General features: G+C 43.8%; 2 protein-coding genes and 1 long non-coding RNA gene across 7 annotated transcripts; 1 reads left to right on the top strand and 2 right to left on the bottom strand.

Annotated features, from left to right (window-relative positions):
- Positions 1 to 4,741: 4,741 nt before the first annotated feature.
- LOC114869387 (cysteine-rich and transmembrane domain-containing protein 1-like) lies at positions 4,742 to 6,895 on the bottom strand. The gene is made up of 5 exons (XM_029173598.3): positions 6,796 to 6,895; positions 5,866 to 5,938; positions 5,725 to 5,768; positions 5,370 to 5,532; positions 4,742 to 5,283 (listed from the first exon to the last, which is right to left on the bottom strand). The coding sequence occupies exons 2-5, from the start codon at positions 5,936 to 5,938 to the stop codon at positions 5,141 to 5,143; spliced, it is 423 nt and encodes a 140-aa protein (XP_029029431.1). The 5' UTR covers positions 6,796 to 6,895; the 3' UTR covers positions 4,742 to 5,140.
- A 1,069-nt stretch (positions 6,896 to 7,964) lies between these two features.
- LOC129605130 (uncharacterized) lies at positions 7,965 to 12,171 on the top strand. Of its 2 annotated transcripts, XR_008696679.1 has the most exons (5): positions 7,965 to 9,362; positions 9,518 to 10,729; positions 11,286 to 11,451; positions 11,568 to 11,619; positions 11,788 to 12,171. It is a non-coding gene; the product is annotated as an uncharacterized LOC129605130 (long non-coding RNA). The 2 variants fall into 2 exon arrangements; XR_008696678.1 differs by having other exon boundaries at positions 7,967 to 10,729.
- apbb3 (amyloid beta (A4) precursor protein-binding, family B, member 3) lies at positions 11,749 to 24,134 on the bottom strand. 4 transcript variants are annotated; one of them, XR_008696676.1, is made up of 13 exons: positions 23,768 to 24,133; positions 22,191 to 22,354; positions 21,983 to 22,041; positions 21,754 to 21,802; positions 21,222 to 21,371; positions 20,999 to 21,126; positions 20,561 to 20,675; positions 20,394 to 20,475; positions 20,221 to 20,304; positions 19,598 to 19,713; positions 15,202 to 15,381; positions 12,246 to 15,112; positions 11,749 to 11,878 (listed from the first exon to the last, which is right to left on the bottom strand). XR_008696676.1 is itself a non-coding variant. In XM_055514662.1 (12 exons), exons 1-12 carry the CDS (start codon positions 23,814 to 23,816, stop codon positions 14,879 to 14,881), a joined length of 1,407 nt encoding a protein of 468 aa, XP_055370637.1. In that variant the 5' UTR covers positions 23,817 to 24,134; the 3' UTR covers positions 14,049 to 14,878. The 4 variants fall into 4 exon arrangements, 2 of the variants coding, with proteins under 2 accessions (XP_055370637.1, XP_055370638.1); XR_008696677.1 differs by having other exon boundaries at positions 11,749 to 12,551; positions 14,346 to 15,112; XM_055514662.1 differs by lacking the exon at positions 11,749 to 11,878 and having other exon boundaries at positions 14,049 to 15,112; positions 21,983 to 22,038; positions 23,768 to 24,134.
- Positions 24,135 to 25,148: the final 1,014 nt, after the last annotated feature.

Genomic DNA, 25,148 nt, shown 5'->3' with positions numbered 1-25,148 from the left:
AGGGTGGAGGAAATAGCCAGGAGTGTTGTGTGACAGAAGAGTGTCAGCAAGACTCAAAGGAAAGGTGTAAAGACAGTGGTGAGAGCAGCTCTACTCTATGGGTTAGAGACAATAGCAGTGAGGAAGAGTTGGAGGCAGCAGAGATGAAGATGCTGAGGTTGTTCTTAGGAGTGACGAGGTTGGACAGCTGTCAGTTCAACGTACTGATGCATAAAGATCCATAAGTCTGTATGTCTTATGTTTGATGAGACGAGCCACGTCTAGGGCAGCAGTTTTCACATTATATGCTTGGTTATCTACTCAGCCAGCCGACGGGAATCAGAGACTTGTAGTGAAAAGGGGCAGAGTTCTGATCACTTCCGGGAAGCATAGTTGCTGTTCCTGAAACCTGAGGTTACTTTATGTTCAGTGTTTTCGTTGAAAAATTGTTTTGATTTAAGAATAAGCCTTTGTTTAAAATGAGAAAACGAGTTGCCATGATTCCAATGTGAGGAAAGCCTTAAATAAATAAACGTATTGCCATGTTGATTGTTGACTGTATTCATCCATCCATCCATCCATCCATTTTCATCCGCTTATCCGGGGCCGGGTCGCGGGGGCAGCAGTCTAAGCAGAGAGTTCCAGACTTCCCTCTCCCCGGACACTTCCTCCAGCTCTTCCGGTGGGACCCCAAGACGTTCCCAGGCCAGCCGAGAGACATAGTCTCTCCAGCGAGTCCTAGGTCTTCCTCGGGGCCTCCTACCGGTGGGACATGCCCGGAACACCTCCCCAGGGAGGCGTCCAGGAGGCATCCGAACTAGATGCCCGAGCCACCTCAGCTGGCTCCTCTCGATGTGGAGGAGCAGCGACTCTACTCCGAGCTCCTCCCGGGTGACAGAGCTCCTCACCTTATCTCTAAGGGAGCGCCCAGCCACCCTGCGGAGGAAGCTCATTTCAGCCGCTTGTATCCGTGACCTTGCCCTTTCGGTCATGACCCAAAGCTCATGACCATAGGTGAGGGTAGGAACGTAGATTGACCGGTAAATTGAGAGCTTTGCCTTTCGGCTCAGCTCCCTCTTCACCACGACGGACCGATACACCGACCGCATTACTGCAGCCGCCGCACCGATCCGTCTGTCAAACTCACGCTCCCTCCTTCCCTCACTCGTGAACAAGACCCCAAGATACTTAAACTCCTCCACTTGAGGCAGGAACTCTTCTCCAACCTGGAGTGAGCAAACCACCTTTTTCCGGTCGAGAACCATGGCCTCAGATTTGGAGGAACTGATTCTCATCCCAGCCGCTTCACACTCAGCTGCAAACCGCCTGATGAAGCCAACAGGACAACATCATCTGCAAAAAGCAGAGATGCAATCCTGTGGTCCCCAAACCAGACCCCCTCCGGCCCCTGGCTGCGCCTAGAAATTCTGTCCATAAAAATAATGAACAGAACCGGTGACAAAGGGCAGCCCTGCCGAAGTCCAACATGCACCGGGAACAGGTCTGACTTATTGCTGGCAATGCGAACCAAGCTCCTGCTCCGGTTGTACAGAGACCGAACAGCCCTTAGCAAAGGGCCCTGGACTCCATACTCCCGGAGCACCCCCCACAGGATGTCACGAGGGACGCGGTCGAATGCCTTCTCCAGATCCACAAAGCACATGTAGACTGGTTGGGCAAACTCCCACAAACCCTCAAGCACCCTGCTGAGGGTATAAAGCTGGTCCAGCGTTCCACGACCAGGCCGAAAACCACATTGTTCCTCCTGTATCCGAGGTTCGACTATCGGCCGAATTCTCCTCTCCAGTACCCTGGCATAGACTTTCCCAGGGAGGCTGAGAAGTGTGATCCCCCTATAGTTGGAACACACTCTCCTGTCCCCCTTTTTGTAAAGAGGGACAACCACCCCGGTTGTCCAGTCCAGAGGAACTGTCCCCCTCCTCCACGCGATGTTGCAGAGGCGTGTCACCCAAGACAGCCCCACAACATCCAGAGACTTGAGGTACTCAGGACGGATCTCATCCACCCCCGCTGCTCTGCCACCGAGGAGCTTACTAACTACCTCGGTGACCTCAGCCTGGGTGATGGGCGAGTCCGCCTCTGAGTCCCCTGCCTCTGCTTCCTCAGCAGAAGGCATGTCGGAGGGGTTGAGGAGATCCTCAAAGTACTCCTTCCACCGTCCAATAACATCCCCAGTTGAGGTCAACAGCTCCCCACCTCCACTGAAAACAGAGTTGGTAAAGAACTGCTTCCCCCTCCTGAGGCGCCGGACGGTTTGCCAGAATCTCTTTGAGGCCGAGCGATAGTCCTCCTCCATGGCCTCCCCGAACTCCTCCCAAGCCCGAGTTTTTGCCTCCGCAACGGCACGGGCTGCAGCACGCTTGGCCTGCCGGTACCCATCAGCTGCCTCAGGAGTCCTACAGGTCAACCATCCATGGTAGGACTCCTTCTTCAGCTTGATGGCGTCCCTTACCTCCTGGCGTCCACCACCGGGTTCGGGGATTACCACCACGACAGGCACCGGAGACCCTGCGTCCACAGCTCCGAACAGCCGCGTTGACAATGGAGACGGAGAACATGGTCCACTCGGACTCTATGTCTCCCACCTCCCTCGGAATCTGGTCGAAGCTCTCCCGGAGGTGTGAGTTAAAGGTCCGTCTGACAGAGGGTTCAGCCAGGCGTTCCCAACAGACCCTCACAATACGTTTGGGCCTGCCAAGTCGTTCCAGCCTCCTTCTCTGCCAGCGGATCCTACTCACCACCAGGTGGTGATCAGTTGACAGCTCAGCCCCTCTCTTCACCCGAGTGTCCAAAACATATGGCCGAAGGTCAGGTGAAACGACTACAAAGTCTATCATCGACCTCCGGCCTAGGGTGTCCTGGTGCCACGTGCACCGATGGACACCCTTATGTTCGAACATGGTGTTAGTTATGGCCAAACTGTGCCTAGCACAGAAGTCCAATAACATAACACCATTCGGGTTCAGATCAGGGAGGCCGTTCCTCCCAATCACGCCTCTCCAGGTATCACTGTCGTTACCTACGTGGGCATTGAAATCTCCCAGAAGAACGATGGGGTCCCCAGTTGGAGCGCTTTCCAACACTCCCTCCAGGGACCCCAAGAAGGCCGGGTACTCCACACTGCCATTCGGCCCGTAAGCACAAATGACGGTGAGTGACCTATCCCCCACCCGAAGGCGCAGGGAAGCGACCCTCTCGTCCACCGGGGAAAACTCCAACACATGGCGACTAAGCTGGGGAGCTATGAGCAAGCCCACACCAGCCCGCCGCCTCTCACCGCAGGCAACTCCAGAGTAGAAAAGGGTCCAGCCCCTCTCAAGGAGTTGGGTTCCAGAGCCCAGGCTGTGTGTGGAGGTGAGCCCGACTATTTCTAGCCGGTACCGCTCGACCTCCTGCACAAGCTCAGGCTCCTTTCCCCCCAGTGACGTGACATTCCATGTCCCAATAACCAGATTGGTTATCCAGGGATTGGGGCGCCCAGGCTCCCGCCTTCGACTGCCGCCCAATCCACTCTGCACCGGCCCCCTACGGTTCCTCCCGCGGATGGTGGGTCCACTTGAGGACGGCCCCACGTCGCTCTTTCGGGCTGTGCCCGGCCAGGCCCCGTGGGAATAGGCCCGGCCACCAGGCGCTCGCATACGAGCCCCAACCCCGGGCCTGGCTCCAGGGTGGGGCCCCGGCTGCGCCATACCGGGCGACGTCTCTGGCCTTGGTGGTTTGTCTTTCATAGGGGGGTTGTGAACCGCTCTTAGTCTGGCCCGTCGCCCAGGACCTGTTTGCCTTGGGAGACCCTACCAGGGGCATTTAGCCCCCGACAACATAGCTCCCGGGGTCATTCGGGCACACAAACTCCTCCACCACGGTAAGGCGGCGGTTCAGGGAGGAGTGTATTCATTGCATGTTATTTTAAAGCGCAGTCTCAGCAAGTTTCCAGTGAACCAGTGCATAGTCTTTATCCCTGCTCTCCTCACATCAGTTGTTTACAGTCAGTATTTACTCTTTTTTATTTCAAAAAGAGGAAACAATGGTGTGTCATACTGTATATCTGAGGTTGTGTCTCTCTAGGAGTTTGGATGTTGAACCAATCAGAAGATAGCAGCATCATCTAGAAACGAATGTTTCTTTCTTCTTGAAAGGATGTTGTCTATAATGTGCTTCATTATAACCTGCTGATGACGATACTGAACAGCTCCCACCATTATGTCCAACAAGGCTTGGTTAGCTGTATTTGTGTTTGCAATTAAAGCGACGAGCGAAGCTCAGTGTCCCCCTGACTCTGTAGCAGTTACTCTATGTCTTTATGTCTGGAATATGAATTCGTACTCGATTCAGGTCCAAATGCATTGGTTTTCTTGTATGTAGGTGAAATCAGACCTTAAGCAGGTGGTTCTTCAATGTGTCAGACTGAAGCTGAAGCGCTCTGTCCCTAGGTTATCGTGATCGGGTTCAGCTTCAGTCTTATCACATTCAGTTTAACTATGAATCAGCAGATCGGTACAGAACCTACGAGGGAGCAGAGCCACAGAGAAAGCTTTCATCTTACTCTTTGTTTATTCAGCTCATGTTACAGTAAGTTATCAGATGTGCAGGTTTAATTCTTTAACTGTTTGGATGATGATGATGATCTGATGATGACTGCCCACCTCACAACTTCATTTGACATTTGTAGTTGTTTGTTCTTTGACAAACTTAAGTTTTCACTCAGTTTAGCTACAACATGTAACAAAACAAGAGAGTAAAATGATTTCACCACTGTTTTATTCATGGTTTTGGTGGTAGAGGTTGGTTACAGATATTATATGCATTTAAATCCTTTCTTTGAAGTTTCCTGTATTTTATTTTAATGACCTTCACTGTTTTTGGCTAAAAATCAGTAAGTGGGATTTGTTGGGTTTTCTAAAAGGTCTTAATAAGTTCTGTTTAGTGGAGAATAAATTGTCAATCCACAGAAACTAAAGTCATACTTTTTCTGTCTCGAAGCAGATTTTTTACTTGAAAGGTTTTGAGAATTATCTTTGGTGAGTGTTGTAAAGAGGCTAATGAGACAGTAACGAGTCTGAGTGTTAGTAGTGAGTTAACAGGCAAAATAAACACTTATATTGTGTGGAAAATCAGTTGTCCAAGCTTCTTGATGGGGGACTCAGTGAAGGTCAGAGGTCAGTGGGCAGCACAGGTGAGAGGTGAACATGTCCCAGAGGCAACAGCAACACAGCAGGGCTGAACAGACCTTCAGACATGAGTCTTTCATGCCATGGTGTTGGTCCTGTGGCCCCATCATGAACACTGATGGACAAAGATTTTTATTGATTAGACTGTTGGGCTGGGTCGGTCCGTTTGGAGAGAAGATAACTATCTGACCTTTGTCCTACCTGTGTGTTTGGGAGGCTCGGCATACGGCTTGGACCCGTCCCAGCGATAGGCAGCTCCTGGAGCCCCACTGTGGTAGCCCTGGTAGCCAGGCTGGCTCACAAAGGCCCCTGGACAGCCCTGGTAGAAGGATTGGTCTCCACCGGTGTAAGTCTGAGGGAAGATCTGTAGCAGGGTGGTTGTTAGGGGAACAGATGTCATGTGATGTCAACATTTTATTTTTGTTCCAGTTTATGCTGACAATGAAGTTGCAATATTTTATCATCATTTTTATTAGGCCAAAGGCAAATTTTGCTTCGATATATAGAATATATATAATATTATGAAATCTTGAAAGTACAGGTGCATGATAGGAACCTGGTATGAAGAGCTGGCAAAGGCTGCAGGCTGAGAGCTGAGAGCTGTAGGAGGCCAATAACAACAGCCACATTTAGAAAATAATGTTTCGCAAGGAACTCATTCGAACCGTAAACATCAGCTTTAATAAGCGAGACAAACCTGGAGTGAAGCCAGGGGCCGAGGCGCCTTCTGGGAAATGAGTTCGGTATGGAGGAGGTGGATCAGAACTCATCTGGACACAAGAAGAATCACATCCCATTCATCACAAGTGAAGTGCCTTAGTCAAGGACTCACCTGGTGCCAGAAGTGAGGCTCGAACTGGGGCCTACCTTTTGCTCTACAGACTGAATTACCAAGCCTCCAGTAAACACTTAACTGGGACCTCAGTAGAAATAATCAAACAACAGAATTACCCATAAAGCTACACTTGGTTACAGACAGCAGAACCATGGACCATGACCCCCGACCCCTGTAGCTTATCCTCTATCACAATCGTATACTAATGATTCAGACAGATGAAGGTAGATTTTTAAACCAAATCAGGGAGCTGCTTTGAATTCAGTTTGACTCAAGATGAAAATATAGTTACTGTATGAATATGATGAATTCATTCATTCAAGGCCAATTGTCACGTAAATGAAACAAAGTCAAATATCAGAAATTTCTGGCAATGTGAAATAAATCCTTAGTATGACTGGGACAGGGACCCGTCTAATGCCTGGTCAGCCTCCCTCATTCCAGCTCTAATCTAATAATGAGCCAGCGTCTGCTCATTACCCTGTTATCCAGCTTGCCAATGTCATTGTCCACACGTCGCCTGTTTTCTATGAGTAATATCAATAAAAAAAATCAACTAAAGCAGTTATTATCTGAATAATGTTGTCAGACACATAATTTTCTTTTTAATTTATAATAGTTTATTTAGAATAATTCTCTTTGTAATATGACAAAGCTTCAAATATGTTAAAACTATCAGTTGTTAAATGTATGTTGTTACAGTTATTTTATACCAACCTTTATTTAATTATGGATTAAACATGTTAACATCGCCTCAAACTATGTCAGGTTAAAGTGAAGCTCAGCTCTTACCTTCAGCAGAATCACGGCAGGATTTGTTCCTGTCGCTTCTCTGTGGCTGAAGATCGGATAGGCTCCTCCTATGTCTACTCTCTCACCTCTTCCTCTCTCGTTTCCCTCCTCTCTCTACTCCAGCCAACCCCCCCCCACACACACACACACACACACACACACACACACTCTTCTCTTATCTTGCTTCTCTTCTTTTCTCCTTCTCTCTGCTTCATATATCCAGGCGAATCCTTTCGATGTTTGCTATAGTGACCCAAAATGGTTGTGAATTAGGGTAGGAACAAGTAATGTTCATACCCTGGGTTGGACCACAAATAAGTTTGTCACAAGCAGGTGTAGGTTCAACACAGGGTTTATTGCACCGATTAAAATAATACAATAAAACATTAAAAATACAGCAACCACTACAACCTAAAAACCAAATATAATAAAACCACACATAGAAATAAATAAAATCGTTATCACTGGATGATGACCATTAAGAGAACGCTCATGTCCCTACGCTCTCTAGGTACATATAAAATCCATCCAGCAGAGAAAACCTCCCCAGGGTGATGCATTACTATTCATTAGAGGTTCCACTCTGAGTGGGTGGCCCATTACCACTAGAGAAAAAGTTCAATTGAGGAGCATCTTGCTGTCGCAGGCGTTCATTCTCTGCCTGTAGTTGACGCACCATGTCTCTGATTTCTTGTAGATCAGGAGGAGTAAAACAAAAATACCCTCTACCCACCCATTAATAACCTTTGAAAACACAATAAATCAATTTGATTAAAACATGCAGCAACCCTACAACTGTTTGCTTCCTCATAATTAAAATAAAACTAAAAGCAGGTAAAAGGTAAAAAGCAGTAGCAGGTCTTTCCTGGGGTTTTACAACAAATTAAAAAAAAATGTCACCAATAATAGAAATATTCAAATAACAAAATTACCCATAAACTTGGTTACAGACAGCAGAACCATGGACCATGCCCCCCAATGCCTGTAGCCCTCCTCTATCACAATCGTATACTAATGATTCAGATCCATCCATCCATTTTCCAAACCGCTGAATCCCATATGCGGGGTCACGGGGGTGCTGGAGCCTATCCCAGCCGGCTATGGGCGAGAGGCGGGGTACACCCTGGATGGGTCGCCAGTCCAACGCAAGGCAACACAGACAGACAACCAGTCACACACACCTACGGGCAATGGAGAGAAGCCAATCAACCTAATGCACGTCTTTGGACTGTGGGAGGAAGCTGGAGAGAACGGTGCTACCCACCGCACCACCGTGCCGTTAAGTTATTAATTATAAAAGTTTTACAGTATGAAATGGTGGCGACAGTTTTTCTATATATGCAATATTTTGTTTCGTAGTTTTCCATATTTTGAACAGACCAGACGTGTCGCTATGAAAAGAGGAAGTCGCGAAGAGCGTGTTTTGTGCTCTGCTGTAAAGCGCGTAATACGGGCGCAAGACGTTTTTGAAGCGCGGCTGGCTGAACGACGGATGAACAAACGACGGCTCACTTGACTGCAGTTGTCAGCACCTAAGTAAACAGTGGGTGAAGCGAATCAGAGTCAGAGCGGTGCAGGTCTCAGCTGACGGTTGAAAGTGAATGCTACGAACTAAATAAACAATCACGTGATTCTGCACTGAAATCCAAGCCTCTCTAACAACTGCATTACATATCAGGCTGTTTAAAAGCATTGGTAAAGTAAACGTGCTTACCTAAAGCAAAGACGTTTTTATTGTGGTCTGATAAACGATCACACAGAGTCGCAAGGGCAGCATTATTAGAACATACCCACCTTAACTCCAGCTGTTTTATAACATAGCATGGCATTGCTAATAGTCTGTCGGCTAACATGCTACATGAACGTCTGATAAAAACACACCAGTTTCACGTTCGCGCAACTGCATCACCTCCGCAATTCACGAGAGTAACGCCACACTTCATACACAAGGAAAATATGAGCAGTCATGTCTTTCTGATCATTAAATATTATTAAAGTCATCAGTCAGTGGACTAGCTTGTTGCTATGTACTGCTTGTGGAGCTTTCGGGATTTGCTGTGCCACGTCAAAAGACTGCGACAACTTCCTTGTTCATTAGCCAATCAGAGCGTGGAGGCAAAGTAAGGTGACGTTATTTTACTTGTAAATTTAGCCACGATTTGTTTTTGAATTTTAATGCTCCAAATTATAAGTGTAAGCATTGTACGAATCTGATTACACCCGCACAGATCGGTTTACGCACACTCAGATTTGATTACACACTCACAGATCGGTTTATGCATGCACAGACTTGATTACTCACGCAAGCACGTGGTTACGCACGCACAGAATTGTATACGCAAGCACGAATCTAATCTGACTCTACTTTGACTCCATAGAAGAAAGATAGAACTTAAGTGTTTCTGCTCCACTTTGTCTTCCAGCTGCCAGGTGGCGCTGTTTTATCCAGTGTTTGCCCTGTTTGTTCATTTGTAGTGTCTTTCCACGTTTGGATTCTGGATCTGGATTTCCACGTTTGGTTCTTGTTTGTAATGGCGGTAACTTGTTTTACATGTGGGATTAGTTTGGTAAGTTAATTTGATTCATGTTTACTTATTGTCAGTTTCTATGTCAATTTTAATGACAGTGTTAGTTGCAATATTGGTGATGCTATATTTTACTGACCAAAATGTTATGTTTACATTTTTTATTTTCATATTTATTTTGTCTGTATTTATTTAAGGTTCAATGCTGGTCCGGAACAAAGTTTTATCTGTTCTGTCCGAACATATTTTATTAGTGCACAAAGGAAAGCAAACATGTGAAAGAAAGCGGCAGTTTAAGAAAAGATGCTAAACTTTCACAGTGTTTGTTTGTTTGTTTTGATTTGATTTATTTGACGTTTCCATTCCCTCTTCCTCTGTGTGTGCAGCCAGTGAGGTATGACGTTTGTTTTCTGTCGTTCATTCATTTATGTACTCGTGTTTTTTTTCTTTATGGCACATGCTTAGTGTGTTACGTATATCTTGTGATTTGATGGTGGACATTGGTGGATTTCGGGCAATACCATAAGAAAATAAGGAGAAACAAGCACGGCTCATCAGCCCGGCCTGCCTGCTGGGGTCACAGCTCGTATCAGAAAGCATCTAGCGCTGTATTGGATATTGTTCGGTATTGCGTCATGGACAATAAATTCTAAATCTTTTTAACCATAAAGACTGTCATTGGATTTGTTTATCAGGTGAAGTTAAACAAAAGTCAATAAGTGTGTGGACAACACATAAAAACTTAAAACCTAGCAAGATAAGTGGCTTTTAAGGTTATGGATGTGGTAAACGAACACTATAATATTTGACCTTGTGACCAGAGTTATGTGCACTGGACATTATAGAAGTTATGGAAGGTCATTCTTGGGTCATCCCCCTAAATGAACCACTGTGCCTCCGATTAGTACAGTATTTACCTTTTTCCTTTCTTACTTTCATTTAGGCATCATGGAGGCCCCATGTATGTAGCATGCTGTAGGAGTCTTGTTGGGTGCAGGTCACACACAATGAAGCCATACTTCTTCTATTGACCCCTGTGAACTGGGGCCCGTTTCAAGAAGGAGGTTTAACAAACTCTGAGTTAAAACGAAACTCTGAGTTGATCTACTCTGAGTTTGCAAACCTGGAGTTTTCGGTTCCAGAACAGCTGAAAAGAGTTGGTTTAAGCAATTCTGAGCTGATTGACTCAGAGTTAAGCGCGTGCACCGCGACGATACAAAGCCCTGATCAATGGAGTGAAGATATTACGAGTCACCATGGCAACAGGACAACAAAAGACGTCCGGAAATGGATATGATACGTCAAGCAAATAGCGACTACGAGTCTATAATCCGTAGAAAAAGCAACACGGCTGCAGCGGCGAAAGAGAAAGAATTAGCTTAGAAGAAAATAGCTGCTCGAGTCAATGCGTAAGTTTACATTTTAATCATACAGTGTTCAGCGTAACTAAATACTTAATAATTTTAGTATTGTTATTTTTCACTCGTAAAGTAAGGACTTTTTCACTCATCTAAGGCGTTACTTCAGTAATTGCAAATACCGACGTTTGTATGAATTAAAAGTGCAGTGTTATGTCTATGCATTTTTTAAATTCCTGTTGTGGTTGATGTGGGATTTGTAAAGTAATGATAATTCAATAATCCAATGCGTTTTATGGAGAGCAATTATTACATTAATCTAATTAGGTTTTTAAAAGTTACCCAAAACACGTAATAATATAAGAAATTAATTTCAGTTTTTGTGTAGGCGCAATCCTGCAGACATAGAAGAACGTGGCTAAAAATGAAATGTAAAAACATAATTCAAACAGGTATAAGGCACCATCATATCATGGGTGTAGACTATCTGACTTTACAATATTTGACATATTAAATAACTAAATAGCATGCAGAGTATAGCAGTGCAGCAGCATTTTCAACATGACTGTAATGTTTTCACACAGTTAAACATTTGACTTCTACTCAGCCAACAGAAAGAAGGCAGAGGCTAAAACAACTGGTGGAGGACCTGCACCTCCACCATTGACGCATGCAGAGGAGAAGGCCCTCAGCCTGAACACTGGAGAGAGGCTGAGGCTGAAGAAATTCATCAGAACCCGTCACTCCCCAGGATACAAGTGCATGTGTAAAATGTAAGAGGTCTACCTATATATTTGATTTTTTACATAGGCTACTTTTGATATATCCATTTCGTAGTTTCTTTTACTTTTCTTAGACTCTGGGTTGGGTTCTTTGTTGGTCTTAACAGATTCTGATGGTAATATGTGAATCTTCCTGTCACAACAGAAGCCCAGGATGTTGTAAGTATACTACTAAATAAAGCTTAAATTATGATAAGCAGTATTATAAAGTATAATATTAATACAGTTTATACACATCACATGATTTCTGATGTTTGTGTTGCGTAGCTTAAAGGATGCAACTTGATCTCCAAGTATAGTGACTTTATTATCTCCCCTCTGCCCCAGAGTGTGGAAGAACAGCAGGAGGAGGTCCGTCACATTCTGCTGCACAGATGCACACAGTTCAGTGATGTTCAGTAAATGCCAGAGTTCAATTCTGTAAGAGTAATGAGGAACATGTCATTTCAAGATGTCATGTAACTCTAAATCTTCTGTATTTTAAGTTACCGGTTATTGAGTTGTTTAAACTAAATCTCAAGGAAATGTTATACTTGTACCACAAAATTGAAAAGCCAGATCTAGAAATTGAAATTTCCAAACACAAGCTAGAGATGAGTGTATAGTTAAAGGTGAATTGTATGAATTATTGGAAGAATTATAAAATCTAACAATTGCCTTTGTATTTGTAGGAAATGAAAAAAAAAACAAATAAATTATGATTTACATCTATTCAGTTTCTTTTATTGGTGGTGATGGTTGATTAAGACATTAAAGCAAATCTGTCCATCCACTCTGCAGATTACCATGATGGAAGGAGTCTTCCTCAGGGTCTTGTATTTATAGGGCAGGGTGTTGCTCCTCTCTAATAATTGCAATAATGTGGAGAACAACACATGTCCCAATAATGTCACAGGCCTCTCAGGTGTTTCCCTGAGTTGACGTAGGCACTGAAGACGTGCTTTCAACAGGCCTATGGTCATTTCCACCAGGGCTCTTGTTCTGCAGTGACAAAGCGCTGCTGGGGGCCTGCTTCAGGTTCTGGGTGAGGGGTCAGTAGTGTGGGCTGGCATGGGTGACCCCTATCTCCAGCAGAAAGCTGTCAATCTCTCCTAGAAGAAAGTTCACATTACTTTCGTGCTGCATAGAAGTGTTCCTGTGAGTGTGAGTGCATGCATTGAAATAAGTGTATAGGACATACATGTACTTACTACCACAGTGCAGCCTGTTATTTAGGGTTGAATCACGATATATTCATGAGTTCACGTTTATGATATGTGCAGCATCACACATGATCTTGGTGATGTAAACAATGATACATCAGTTACAGTGACCATTAGAAAGAGTAGTCAGTGAACCTGCACATTTATCAGTTTATTTCAGATCACAGCAAAATATTATTAACTGATCATCATTTTTCAGATTAGCCTCAATGAAACAAATTACTTACCACATACCTGCAGTCCTGTGAAACTCCTCTTTAATGGCTTTAAGGAGTTTGTGTCAAGGAAAGCGCTTGAGGTCGAACTTTTCTACACACAGTGGCTTCACTAATGTGCTCAGCATCTCCAATGTTATAAAGAAAACTACCGTTTGCAAAAAAACGTAACGCAACACAAAGAATCTGTTCGGATGTAAAAGCACGGCCACGGTGGCTGATGTGTTTGACGTATGGGTGAATAAGATTATTAATATATGTATGGAGTCTCGAGAAAAACGGTACCGCTCAAATAAATATGCACGGCGTTATGACAGAAAATTAACTCGTGGCGTTAAAATCCTCTCGCGGCGTAAATTCAATGACGTGTGAATTAATACAGCGTCCTCATCTACAGGATCCTCTAGAAACGGACATTTTGGTCTCTGCGCGAAGGAAACAGGTGAAATCTATGAATGAACTGATAGATTAAATGAGGTATTTAAACACTGTTCACTTTAAAAAGGGGCGGAGACCGAAGGAAACTCTGGGTTTCCCGAATAAAACCTGCTCGCGACCAGGTTTGGTTCACAGAGTAAGTTTCCATAGAAACTGACTCAGAGTTTCGATTACCTCGCTTCTTGAAACGGGTTTAAACTTACCCCGCTTTACGGGTTTAAGTAACCCCGCTTTCTGAAACCGAAAACTCTGAGTTTTCCTCATTTCGGGTTAACAAACTCAGAGTTTCCACAAAACCTCCTTCTTGAAACGGGCCCCTGACCTGTTGTTGTTGTTTCAAAGTGTTCTCACACCTTAACATCTCACACACACACACACACACACACACACACACACACACACACACACACACACACACACACACACACACACACGGCGGCAGGAAGACAGTGTTCACATGCAAATTAAGTAATGGATTTATATTCTCCTTTCGTCAAGGCATCAACTGCAATAAAGTTGTCTTCTGTTTAATTTGTCCTCAAGATAAAATACAAAACACAACGGTTTTCTCATTTCTCTTGTTATGAGTGAAGAATGGAATATACTTAATGTACCATGTTAAAAACCAATAAACCAGTTGAAATTTGTTTTTTTCAAAACTAGAGAATTGGATTTTAAACTGTTTTCGCATTTTGTTCATTTTGAGAGTAAGACAGAAAACAAGAAATAGTCGTTTTCTCATTTTACTGGCTTTTAATTTGGTCTAGAAATCAAACAGACCCAATCAGCACAATTAAAAGACTTTTCTTCTCTATCTGACACCTATGTGTTGCTTTCCAAGCAAAGTTAAAGGAAAATCCTTCTGATCGTCACATTACAATGAACATTGGGGAGGTTTCTTCAATATCTATATTTTTATGATTATTTGCTCCATCAAATCATCACATCTTCATGATTATATATATATATATATATATATATATATTGTTTTAAAGCTGTGTAATATAATATTAATCATCTGGATAAATACCTTGAGTCATGGATGAAGGGACCCCCGGAAACAAGTGGGAACAGACCCTGCTCTGGACACGGCCCAGTCCCAATGTTTGGTTTGATCCCTTTCATCTCCAGTGACACCGTCTTACAGGGATTTCTGTTGGTGCTTCAGAGGTTCTCACAGGAGTTAAAATGCGGTTCCTTTCTCAGGCTTTAGGACTGTTGTGAGCTTCACAGAAACTTGGAGAAGCAGTTATCTGCTGAACCCCACAGGTCCAGTGGTTGTAGCAGTAACAGTATCTATGCAGTAGCTCCAATGATTGTACTAATATCGGTGGTGGTACAGTACCGGTAGCACGTCCAGTGCTGTTGACCTCAATCACCTACAGGTGATACAAACATCAGCCACTTCACTGAATTCAGGCCTAGGTGGTGTCAATGTTACCATGATGTGGAGCGAGCAGAACTGGCTGTTGGGACCACCAGAGCCATGCGTCAGTCTGGGTCCTCCTGGTCTCGGTCGGGACCACCTGCAGGTATATGGCTCTGATGGTCTTGCCTCTATAATTAGGATGTGGCAGCCCGCTTGTTGCGAAAGGTTTCAAAGAAGGCCATCATCCCCTTCCTCACACTGCTGCTCTTTGTCATCGCCGTGGAGCCACTGCTGTGGTGTGGGGATGTCAGAGGAGGAAAAGCGGCGCCGTCCATGGAGTTGGCTCTTTTTACCTTGGACGGGGTTGCACGCCATGACTTGGACCTGGGAGGAGGAGTCTGGGCTACCAGACACTTCTGATACTGGAACTGGAAGAGGGACAGACACTGTGAGGTCAGTGAAGGGCATTCGTACCGCTTATGAGGCTTTTGGAGCCATGATTCTTATGGCTCCTCACCATGCAGGCAGCCTGAACGGCTTCAGAAATTATTCCTGCATCAGGCTCACACCAGAACACGTGGCACTCAAACCGCTGCGTGCCACCATCGACGATTACAGCGAAGGTGTGGCTGTCTTGGCCCACACCCAGAAAGGTGAGAAAACGAACTTGACACTCCCAGAAAGGCTGGTCTCCCTCCTGCGATGTAAGTTTGACAGGTTAGACAAAGTGATTGGTGAAACCATTACCTGTGTTCCTGATTTATATGGGGTGCCGAATGTAATAGGAGCACCTATAACTAGTTTTCTCACATTTAACTTAATGACACAACATGTTTTCTCACATTGAGTTAAATTTGCAAAAGTCTAAATGTAAATGTTAAATGTAAATGTTAAATGATCGCCGAGTGCAAGACTGAATATATATAATATCTCATCCGTGGTGGCTCATCATGCACGTTTGGTTGGCGTTCGTGTTGGCTGACTGACAGTAAGCGTATCGCGTCACTTCCGGTTACTGAGGTTTGCTGCCGCTGTGTGTGTACGACGTTGCTCTCCGCTCTTTTCTAAATATTATCGTTTTATATCTGATAGCGACTGCTAAAAGTTGCAAACAAGCTTGTAACACTCAAACCTTCTTTGCTTTCATTAAACGTCCTGCTAATTTTCACTGTTATCTAAGTGTTTTCTCCGCTAGCGTAGCTCCTAGCTTACTTTCCTGCTATGGCTTCCCCCTTTTTCTCTCCCTCTCGCTCTGTTCGGTGCTCGGTGTGTCTTATGTTTAGCCTATCCTCTGCCTCCTTTAGTGATGGTAATGGTATCTGTAATAGGTGTACGCTAGTTGCAGGGTTGGAGGCGAGGCTGTTAGACTTAGAGTCTCGGCTTCGCACTTTAGAAAACAGGCCAGCTAGCCAGGTCCCTTTAGCCGGTGCGGAGCCTCCTAGCTTAGCTGCTACCAGTCCCCCAGCAGGTCCCAGGCAGCTGGGTAACGACTGGGTCACGGCTCGTAAGAAACGTAGCTTTAGGCGCCCACGGTTCACCACCAACCGCTTCACGTTTCAAACAGATTTTCCCCACTCAGTGACACACCCGCTGAGAAACCCACTCTGATCATTGGTGACTCCATAGTCCGAAACGTGAAGTTAGAGAATCCAGCGGTCATAGTTAGGTGTTTGCCTGGGGCCAGAGCAGGCGACATTGAGTCTTATCTTAAGCTCCTGTCTAAGGATAAGCGTAAGTACGCTAAGATCGTAATACACGCAGGAGCTAATGACGCCCGGTTACGCCAATCGGAAGTCACTAAAACTAACATTGAGTCGGTGTGTTCATTCGCCAAAACAATGTCGGACTAGTTTTCTCTGGACCCCTCCCCAATGTGACCAGCGATGGACGGAGTCTCTCTGCTTTCTAGTAACATGGCCATGTTGCTTAGCCTCCCCACTCCGTGACAACTCAGAGTGGAGCCCAGGACGCAGAGTCGCAGTCTTACACGCCTCTCTGCACGTTCTCTACAGCTGCCACCCACTCTCAATGAGTCGACTCCAATGAGTCACATCAACTATCATGTTCCTAGAAGTACAGGTAGAGGTGGAGGAGTAGCAGCAATTTATAACTCAGATTTATTAATTAATCCTAAACCTAAACATAGTTATAACTCATTTGAGAGCCTCACTCTGAGCCTCACCCAGACTCTAAAACTCAGAAGCTAGGTGTGTTTTGTATTGTTTATCGTCCTCCTGCTCCATATTCGGAGTTCTTAACTGAATTCTCTGAATTCTTATCTGACTTAGTTCTTAGCACAGATAAAGTCATTGTAGTGGGAGACTTTAACATTCATGTACATGTTGACAGCAACTGTCTCAGCACCACTTTTAATTCCTTAATAGACACTATTGGTTTTACTCAGCAGGTAAATGAACCCACTCATCGTTTTAACCATACCCTCGATCTTGTCCTGACATATGGGGTTGAAATTGATCATTTAATAGTTCTTCCCCAAAACCCTCTGTTATCTGACCATTTCTTATTAACTTTTGAATTCAGCACAATTGACCTTACAATAGCTGGAAAGAAATGTTACTATAGCAGATGTTTATCTGACAACGCTGTTGCCAGATTCAAGCAGATGATTCCATCATCTTTTGCCTCATTGTCTTGTAGATACACAGAGAACAGTCTCCTTAATCCTAATGAACAGGTTGACTGTCTTGTAGATGATGCTGCAGCTTCTCTACGTACAATGTTAGACACAGTGGCTCCTCTGAAGAAGAAGACATTGAATCAGAGGAGGTTAGCTTCGTGGTATAACTCAGAGATCCGCAGCCTAAAGCACAGGACCAGACAACTATAAAGACAGTGGCGTTCCAACAAAAACTGCATTGCATTGAAGGACAGTCTAATAAAATATAAAAAAGCACTTTGTGCAGCTAGGAAAACATATTATTCCTCCCTACAGCAATTAAGGAAAACAAAAACAACCCCAGGTTTCTTTTGAGCACTGTACCCAGGCTGATAAAGAGTCATAGCTGTGTTGAGCCTACTATCCCCTTAAATCTCAGCAGCAATGACTTTATGAACTACTTTACTAATAAAATTATCATCAAACTGAAATTCTTATTGTTGGGCCTAAAAATCTGAGAGAGACATTATTAAGTCAGATAGCCACCCTGGATGGCATAACATTAGCTTCAGATTCTACTGTGAGGAACCTTGGTGTCATCTTTGACCAGGATCTCTCTTTTACATCATACATTAAACAAATCTCCAGAACCGCCTACTTCCATCTTAGAAATATAGCTAAAATCAGAAGCATCCTCTCTCAGAGCGATGCAGAGAAACTGATCCATGCATTTGTTACCTCTAGGCTGGACTACTGTAACTCCTTACTCATAGGATGTCCTAACAGCTCCTTAAAAAGCCTACAGCTTATTCAAAATGCTGCAGCCAGAGTCCTGACAGGACTTAGAAAGAGAGATCACATTTCTCCTACATTAGCTTCTCTGCACTGGCTGCCTGTAAAATGTAGGATAGAATTTAAAACTCTCCTACTCATCTACAAAGCATTTAATTATAAAGCTCCTTCTTATCTTAAAGACCTCATAGTTCCTTATGCTCCCAGCAGAACACTTCGTTCTCAGAGCGCTGGGCTACTTGTGGTTCCTAGAGTGTTTAAATGTAGAACAGGAGGCAGAGCTTTTAGCTCCAAGCTCCTCTCCTCTGGAACCAGCTCCCTCTTCAGCTTCGAGAAGCTGACACACTCTCCACCTTTAAGATTAGGCTTAAAACCTTCCTTTTTGATTAAGCTTATAGTTAGAGAAGGTTCAGATCACTGGCAATGATTGTTAATCACAGGAACCATCTCTTAGTTAAGCTGCAATATACATAGACTGCTGGGGGACTTAATTTATACACTGAGCTCCTCTGTTTCCTTCTATCTCTTCTGTCCAATAACCTCCCATCATCGTTTCATGTTTAACTAACCTTGTCTCTTTCTCTCCAGTAGTTGTGCTTCTCTCCCGCTCTCTCTCTCTCTCTCTCTCTCTCTCTCTCTCTCTCTCTCTCTCTCTCTCTCTCTCTCTCTCTCTCTCTCTCTCTCCTCCACTCTGTCCTCACCTATAGGTATCATTGGACTCAAAGTTTGGTGTCTGTAATGGGCAGCTGCGGATCCAACCATCCTGCCTGTATCCAGTCCCTGGTCCAACCATCCTGCCTGTGCTCTGTTGTTGCTTGTTGTTGTTGCTGTGCTTTTCTCTCTCTCTATCCTCTCACCCCAACCGGTCGAGGCAAATGGCCGCCCACATCCAGTCTGGTTCTGCTGCAGGTTTCTTCCTCGTTAGAGAGGGAGTTTTTCCTCTCCACTGTTGCTGTCAAATTAAATGCTTGCTGTATGTGGGATTTGTTGGGTTTAGTTGTGTGAGGTTTTAAACCTTACTTTGTAAAGTGCCTTGAGATAACTTTGTTGTGATTTGGCGCTATATAAATAAAACTGAATTGAATTGAATTGAATTGAATTGAATTGAATTGAATATTCATGAATGTGCAAGTATACTTCAGGTTTCTCTCCAGTATTGTCGTCCACTGATCCAGAGTCAGATGTGGGCGGAGCTATGCGTACTGTTTGAGGTGTTTGAGTCCGAGTCCCTGATCTAAGGGTTGAGTCTACTTAAATATTCAGTTCGATCATTTAACCTTTACATTTAACATTTACATTTTACATTGTAGATTTATATTTAGATTTAACATTCAATATTTAACATTTACATTTAACATTTACCATTTACATTTACATTTTAACATTTACATTTAGACTTTTGCACATTTAACTAAATGTGAGAAAACGTGTTATTTAGTTAAATGTGAGAAAACTAGTTATAGGTGCTCCTTTTACATTCGGCACCCCATAGATTTAACAATACCTCTCCCTTCCAAAGCGACAGGACGTTGTCTGTGATCTGGATCACAGTCGGCTCCCAGTCGTCTTTGTCTGTGGAATTCATGATGCTTTCTATTGCTCTGTTCAGCACCTCCATGCCTGCAACACAATCAGTGAGGATGTGAAGCAAGTCGGCTCCACTTGTGAACTGGTACCTGCTTACACAGACCTTCTCCATGTGATGACGTATATTACACTTTTGGTTGATAACATTCACTGAAATCAGAACACACATCAAAATGTCACGACTTCACTCGGAGGTATAAAAAGATGAGGCAGGAGTAGTTATTCAAAATTAGCAGCAGCTTTACTTTTTTACAGGCGTATACGTGACATGTCCAGAACAACAATGCACACGTATATTACATTTACTACTACCTAGTGGCATTTTCTCACTGTTGTTTTGCTGCCATCCCTTTTTACAAACATTAACTTCTCTTAACTATTTCTTAACTGGTGTTTGAACACATTGCACATATGATGACAAAAACATTCATGCGGACTAAGACTGATCAGCTGTAGACACAAATGTAGCTGGATTATAAAAGACTTCTAAAGTTTCAGTAAAGGCTAGGTGACGTGACTGAAACCAATCAATTGTCTTACCCATGGCTCGGGAAACCGGCAGATTACCAATATACTGGACTTTAAATTTCTGGTTCTGCTGCCGCATCGCCTCGAAAAACTCCACTGAAAGAATGAAAGCAGACAGGCATGGCTAAAACATGAGTCAGGGAGCGTGTGGTGATCTGAGAACACAATGACTGACTCTGAGTCACCTTGTCTGGGCAGGTCTTCTGGAGAAATGCTCTCCATCGTCAAAGAGCGAGACGGCATCACCAGTGTCTTCTTTGACATTATCTACATACAGAACAGTTAGAACCAAACTTTAAAACAGGTGTTAGGGTCCAACCAGATGCAGCTTGAATTAGCTCCTCATCACTACCTTGGAGCACATCTCATGCAGAGCTGTGGCGATGGCTTTGGCCGGAGCATCACAGTGAAAAACGTGACACTTCAACACACAGCTGTCTTTGTCTCCTGCCACAAAGGCAAAGTCCCTGAATACACCACAAACAAACACACAATGGTCACGTCAGTGTGGTCAACCACCCAATGGATGCAGCAATGGCTCTAACGACTACAGGAGGCCAATGAATGTGCTTGGTTTAAGTGAGAGAAGTAAAGGTAGAGAGGTTTACCTGTCCCTGGCCGGGAGAGGGCGTGTCAGAAGACAGACACAGTGGCACAAATTAGCCTATGTTAGCACAAAGACTGGAAGCCTGGCACCATCAGGAGAACATATCCATCCATCCTTTTTAAGTACATGAGTGCCCACCCTCACACTGTCAATGCTCAGCCAGCTGCCCTGTGAGTCGCTCACCTGCCATTGTTGCAGCCCACCCCCCACACACGGATGTTGATGATTGGCTGACAATGAAGGAGGGTGTGGTCTAAAGGGTCCAAGAGGGTCAGGGTGTCTTTCTTTAGAATCAGCATCATCTCCTGACCCTGCAGAAAGAAAGAGAAAGAGAGACGGGTGAAAAACACGACTTCTAAAAGGTGAACAGTGCTGGGACTGACCAAGGGTAGGACATGTGTCTCACCTCCCCCGAGGCCCCCAGCCCCTCCCTCTGCTCGCTGGCACTGCAGTGAGACAGCTGCTGGATAACGTTACTGACAGCAAGACTGCTGCGACCAGGAGACAGGTCCTCCTCCTCCACCTGCAGCCAGCCCAGAGATCGCACAGCAAAACACTGACAGAGAGAGGAGAACATGCTCAGTGACATAGAAACAGGTTAAATCGGATTAGTTCTCCATACAACACAAAACAGAAGGAGACAGATTAGACTGGATTAGACCACCAGATGACCTCTGATGTCATCATATTTATGCCTTTATGATGTCAACTATAAGCACCAGATCTCTACAGTGCCATCATCACTGATGAACCCAGAAGGTGATGAGGCATAGGTCATCAGCTGCTCCTCAGTTCTAATGTGGTACCGTAGACCCGTAGCGCCTCAAAGCTGCTAGTTGTACTTGGGGCTTTGTATTACACACAGAACAATTGGAGGACTATCTAATCACTCACTGTTCCAGCCAACAAAGTGAATCAGATGGTTGTTGCTGTCTCACCTTGGAGTCGGGGTCGTGATTGGTCAGATAATCATCAGGCCACGAAGACCTGAAGAAAATAGCACGAGTCATGATTCATTGTGGTGTGTGTGACAGAATCACAGTCACATGATCGAGTGCAATCATTTCCAGTTGAGATGAACCTTAAACATTTCTAACATTCAGAGAGCTCTGTCGGGGTCTGACCAGTTCGGGTTAGGGTTGAGATGGCTGAGGCTTTGTTGGTTACCTGCCCTTAGCTAGTCCATCCATCTGTGGGTTAGAGCTCTGCTGCCCAACCTCCACCTGCTAAAGCAAGCCACCACAAAACAGAACACGCATCGCTTTATTGTTTCAAAAACTGTGATGTTTCCATCTCACACAGACCTTAAATGTGTCCTAATCAAATTACTGGTAACAAATTTTGGTTGTTTTTCTATTTTACCACCAGTTCCAACCTGTGTGTCATGAGGCTGCAACGTCTCAGTGGGGCGGGGGTGTTGCCACTGCGTGGCACCGGTGGGTACATGCCAGTAGTAGGTTCCTGTGGAGTCTTTGATAGTCTTCCATCCAGAAGGAAGGTCTGGGTCCAGCAGCAGGTTCTGGTCTGTCCAAATGTTATCTGCACCAACACAAAACATTCAATATCTTTCCTCTAAAGGTGAAGCCCTCCAAGCCTTTCTAAGGTTTTAGCAGATTCAGGCTACAATCAAAACTTTAAGTCTAATTTCTTTTTAGAATTCATTATCAATTTCATAAAGTTAATAAAATCACAGCTTTTCACAATTCTGAGACCTTGTTATGCTAAAACCAGATATTTTAGCATAACAAGGTTAAATCATACATCATGATGAATGGTCGAATGACCACTGGATTATGTTTTAATTTTGAAAGATAAATCAACATTTTTGGGGCAACGTTATATAACATTAAACATTAGCATTAAAAGTTGTTTCAACCTTACAGCAATGTCACAACAATAACTGACATTATATTAACCATATTTTAACATTGAAGGTCAGTTGCGTGCCTGCTGGGCAATCAGCCAACAGCCTGAGGCGATGAAGGAAGATCTAATGTAATTGGTCACATTGACATTTGCCTAAACTTGGATGAAATATTCTGCTGGGCTAATTATTACATGACAGTCTGAAGGAAAACAAACGTGTTACCTGTAAAATCCTCATTTTTAATCTGATAGCGCATATAACAGCACTACCTCCTAAATCATATACTGTACCAAATATAAAATTAAAGATTGTTTAACCCAGCAACAGTCAGTGTTTAATGAATAAAAAGAAAGTGTTCATGTATATTATTATTGCTAAAAAATGTGGCTTAAAGTCCAAAAAGAATTTAACAGATATTTAAATTTTTTATGCAGCCGTTCATATACTTTGCAGTTTGTAATATGTAGTCATGGCTCGAGAAATGGTCGAAGAACTGTGAAATAAGTGATCAGAAGTCAAACATCTGCAACGTTCAACGGTCAGCGAGACGATGTGATCGAGCAAACCACGTCGTGATGCTTATTGTTCTCAATGGAAGGAACCAGCCAAATTTTACAAGGACTTTAACTTGCACTTATGATGATTCTCACGTGATGAAAAGGGATGAAGCCAAAGCTGAGGTATGACCTGTTCAAGTCAATAACAAGACAATAACCTGCTGGCACTAACAATGGCTATGATACTAGCTTGTTGAGTACATCTTGGAAGTAATAATAATAATAGTAATAATAATAATAATTTTTAGTTAATAAATAGATATAACTTATAGTTATACATGTAGATAATTAATAGTTTATTTTGCAATCTTACTGAAAATATTAGCTTTTGTTACTACTAAGACTTGGACTTAAGTTTGATCGTGTCTCTTTCCACAGCACTGTATATCATTCTGACATTTTCTGACAGTTACTCTGACTTTGTTTTGCTTCTGCAGCATTTTAAAGAGAAGAACCAGAAGCTAGATGTTGCGAGGACATTACAGCTCAAATATCCCTACATGTGTCTCCTGGACACCGTGTTCTCACCGTCATAGTTGACTATGATGATGGCCAGCATGTAATCCTTTCCCATCATGGCTCCACCCTCCAATGTGTGTGTCCCAGTCAGCAGAACACACACACACACACACACACACACACACACACACACACACACACACACACACACACACACACACACACACACACACACACACACAGGCAGCTTTTAAGCCTCCTCTTGCCTGTCTCTGTCCCCCTGCCTCTCTTTCTCTTGTTCCTGTATCTGTCGTCCTGACGACACCTTCTGTCTTCTTCTCCCTCTTCTGTTGTCCTGTATTTTGTCTCCGTCCCTGCGTCTTCTCTTTTTCCCTGACTGATGAAGGATGCTCTTTGCCTCCTCCTAATGATGTCATAACACCCCTCCCTCTTTCTCTCTCCCTCTCTACAACGCCCGCCCTTTACTATAAAAACAAAACAGTAAAATATATTTTCCTTTTCAATTCAGTTTTATCTATTTAGCATCAATTTACAACATAGTTATCTCAAGGCACTTTACAGGGTAAATTAAAGCCTTACACAACTAAACCCAACAAATCCCACATAAAGCAAGTCTATAATTTTAGCCACATACATGAGCCACATACAATAATAACTTTTGCTGTGAATTTGTGCTAAGCAAATAAAATTGCTGCCAGTTACAACTGCTCAAGTAGAAATGTATATGTAATAGAGGTTACATATATGAATGTATGCATGTTTCTATCATATCTCAATCAACGTAGAATTGAGCGCAGATAATTGAGTAGCTGGCTCCTTCCATGACACGCCTCTATATAATATTGTCAATTAATTTAAATACTGTTATGACTCACCATACAAGATGGCGGGTCAGGTCTAAGGAAGTTCCTGGAACCCAAGTCAGAGTCGGAAACGGTTTGTAAAATTAATAAATGAAAACAGAAAAAGTGCAACTAATCAAAAGTCAAAACCTCCTGGAGAAATGAACCCAAACTAAACTAACGAGAACAAAACTCCAAACTCTCACCAAAAAAGAACTCAACGCCAGACATGTTGACAAAAGATACTAAAAGATACTAAACACACTGGCACACTGCATGACTTAGATGCAAAGCAACGTGTGACTAATATGAAGCACAGTAAACAGCAGACTAGACTAGCTAGACGTGAGTGAGGCTAGATGTAACCAAGGCTAAACATGAGCATGGCTAAGCCTGAACAAACAAAGGTGAGCATGACTAGACATGAATAAATCTAAGCATAATTATAGCTAGCATGAGAAGGCATGGGCAAAGCTAAGCCTAAACGAACAAAGCAAGTAGGATTAGACACGAGTGAGGCTAAGCCTGAACATGGCTAACAAGGCTAACAAAGAAGAGTTGTTACTCTTCTTTGTTGAGCTAACAAG

The sequence above is a fragment of the Betta splendens genome, chromosome 14, assembly GCF_900634795.4.
Source record: "Betta splendens chromosome 14, fBetSpl5.4, whole genome shotgun sequence".
NCBI lineage: Eukaryota > Metazoa > Chordata > Actinopteri > Anabantiformes > Osphronemidae > Betta > Betta splendens.
The sequence above is the reverse complement of the archived record's forward strand: the minus strand, read 5'-3'. Positions and strand labels throughout refer to the sequence as shown.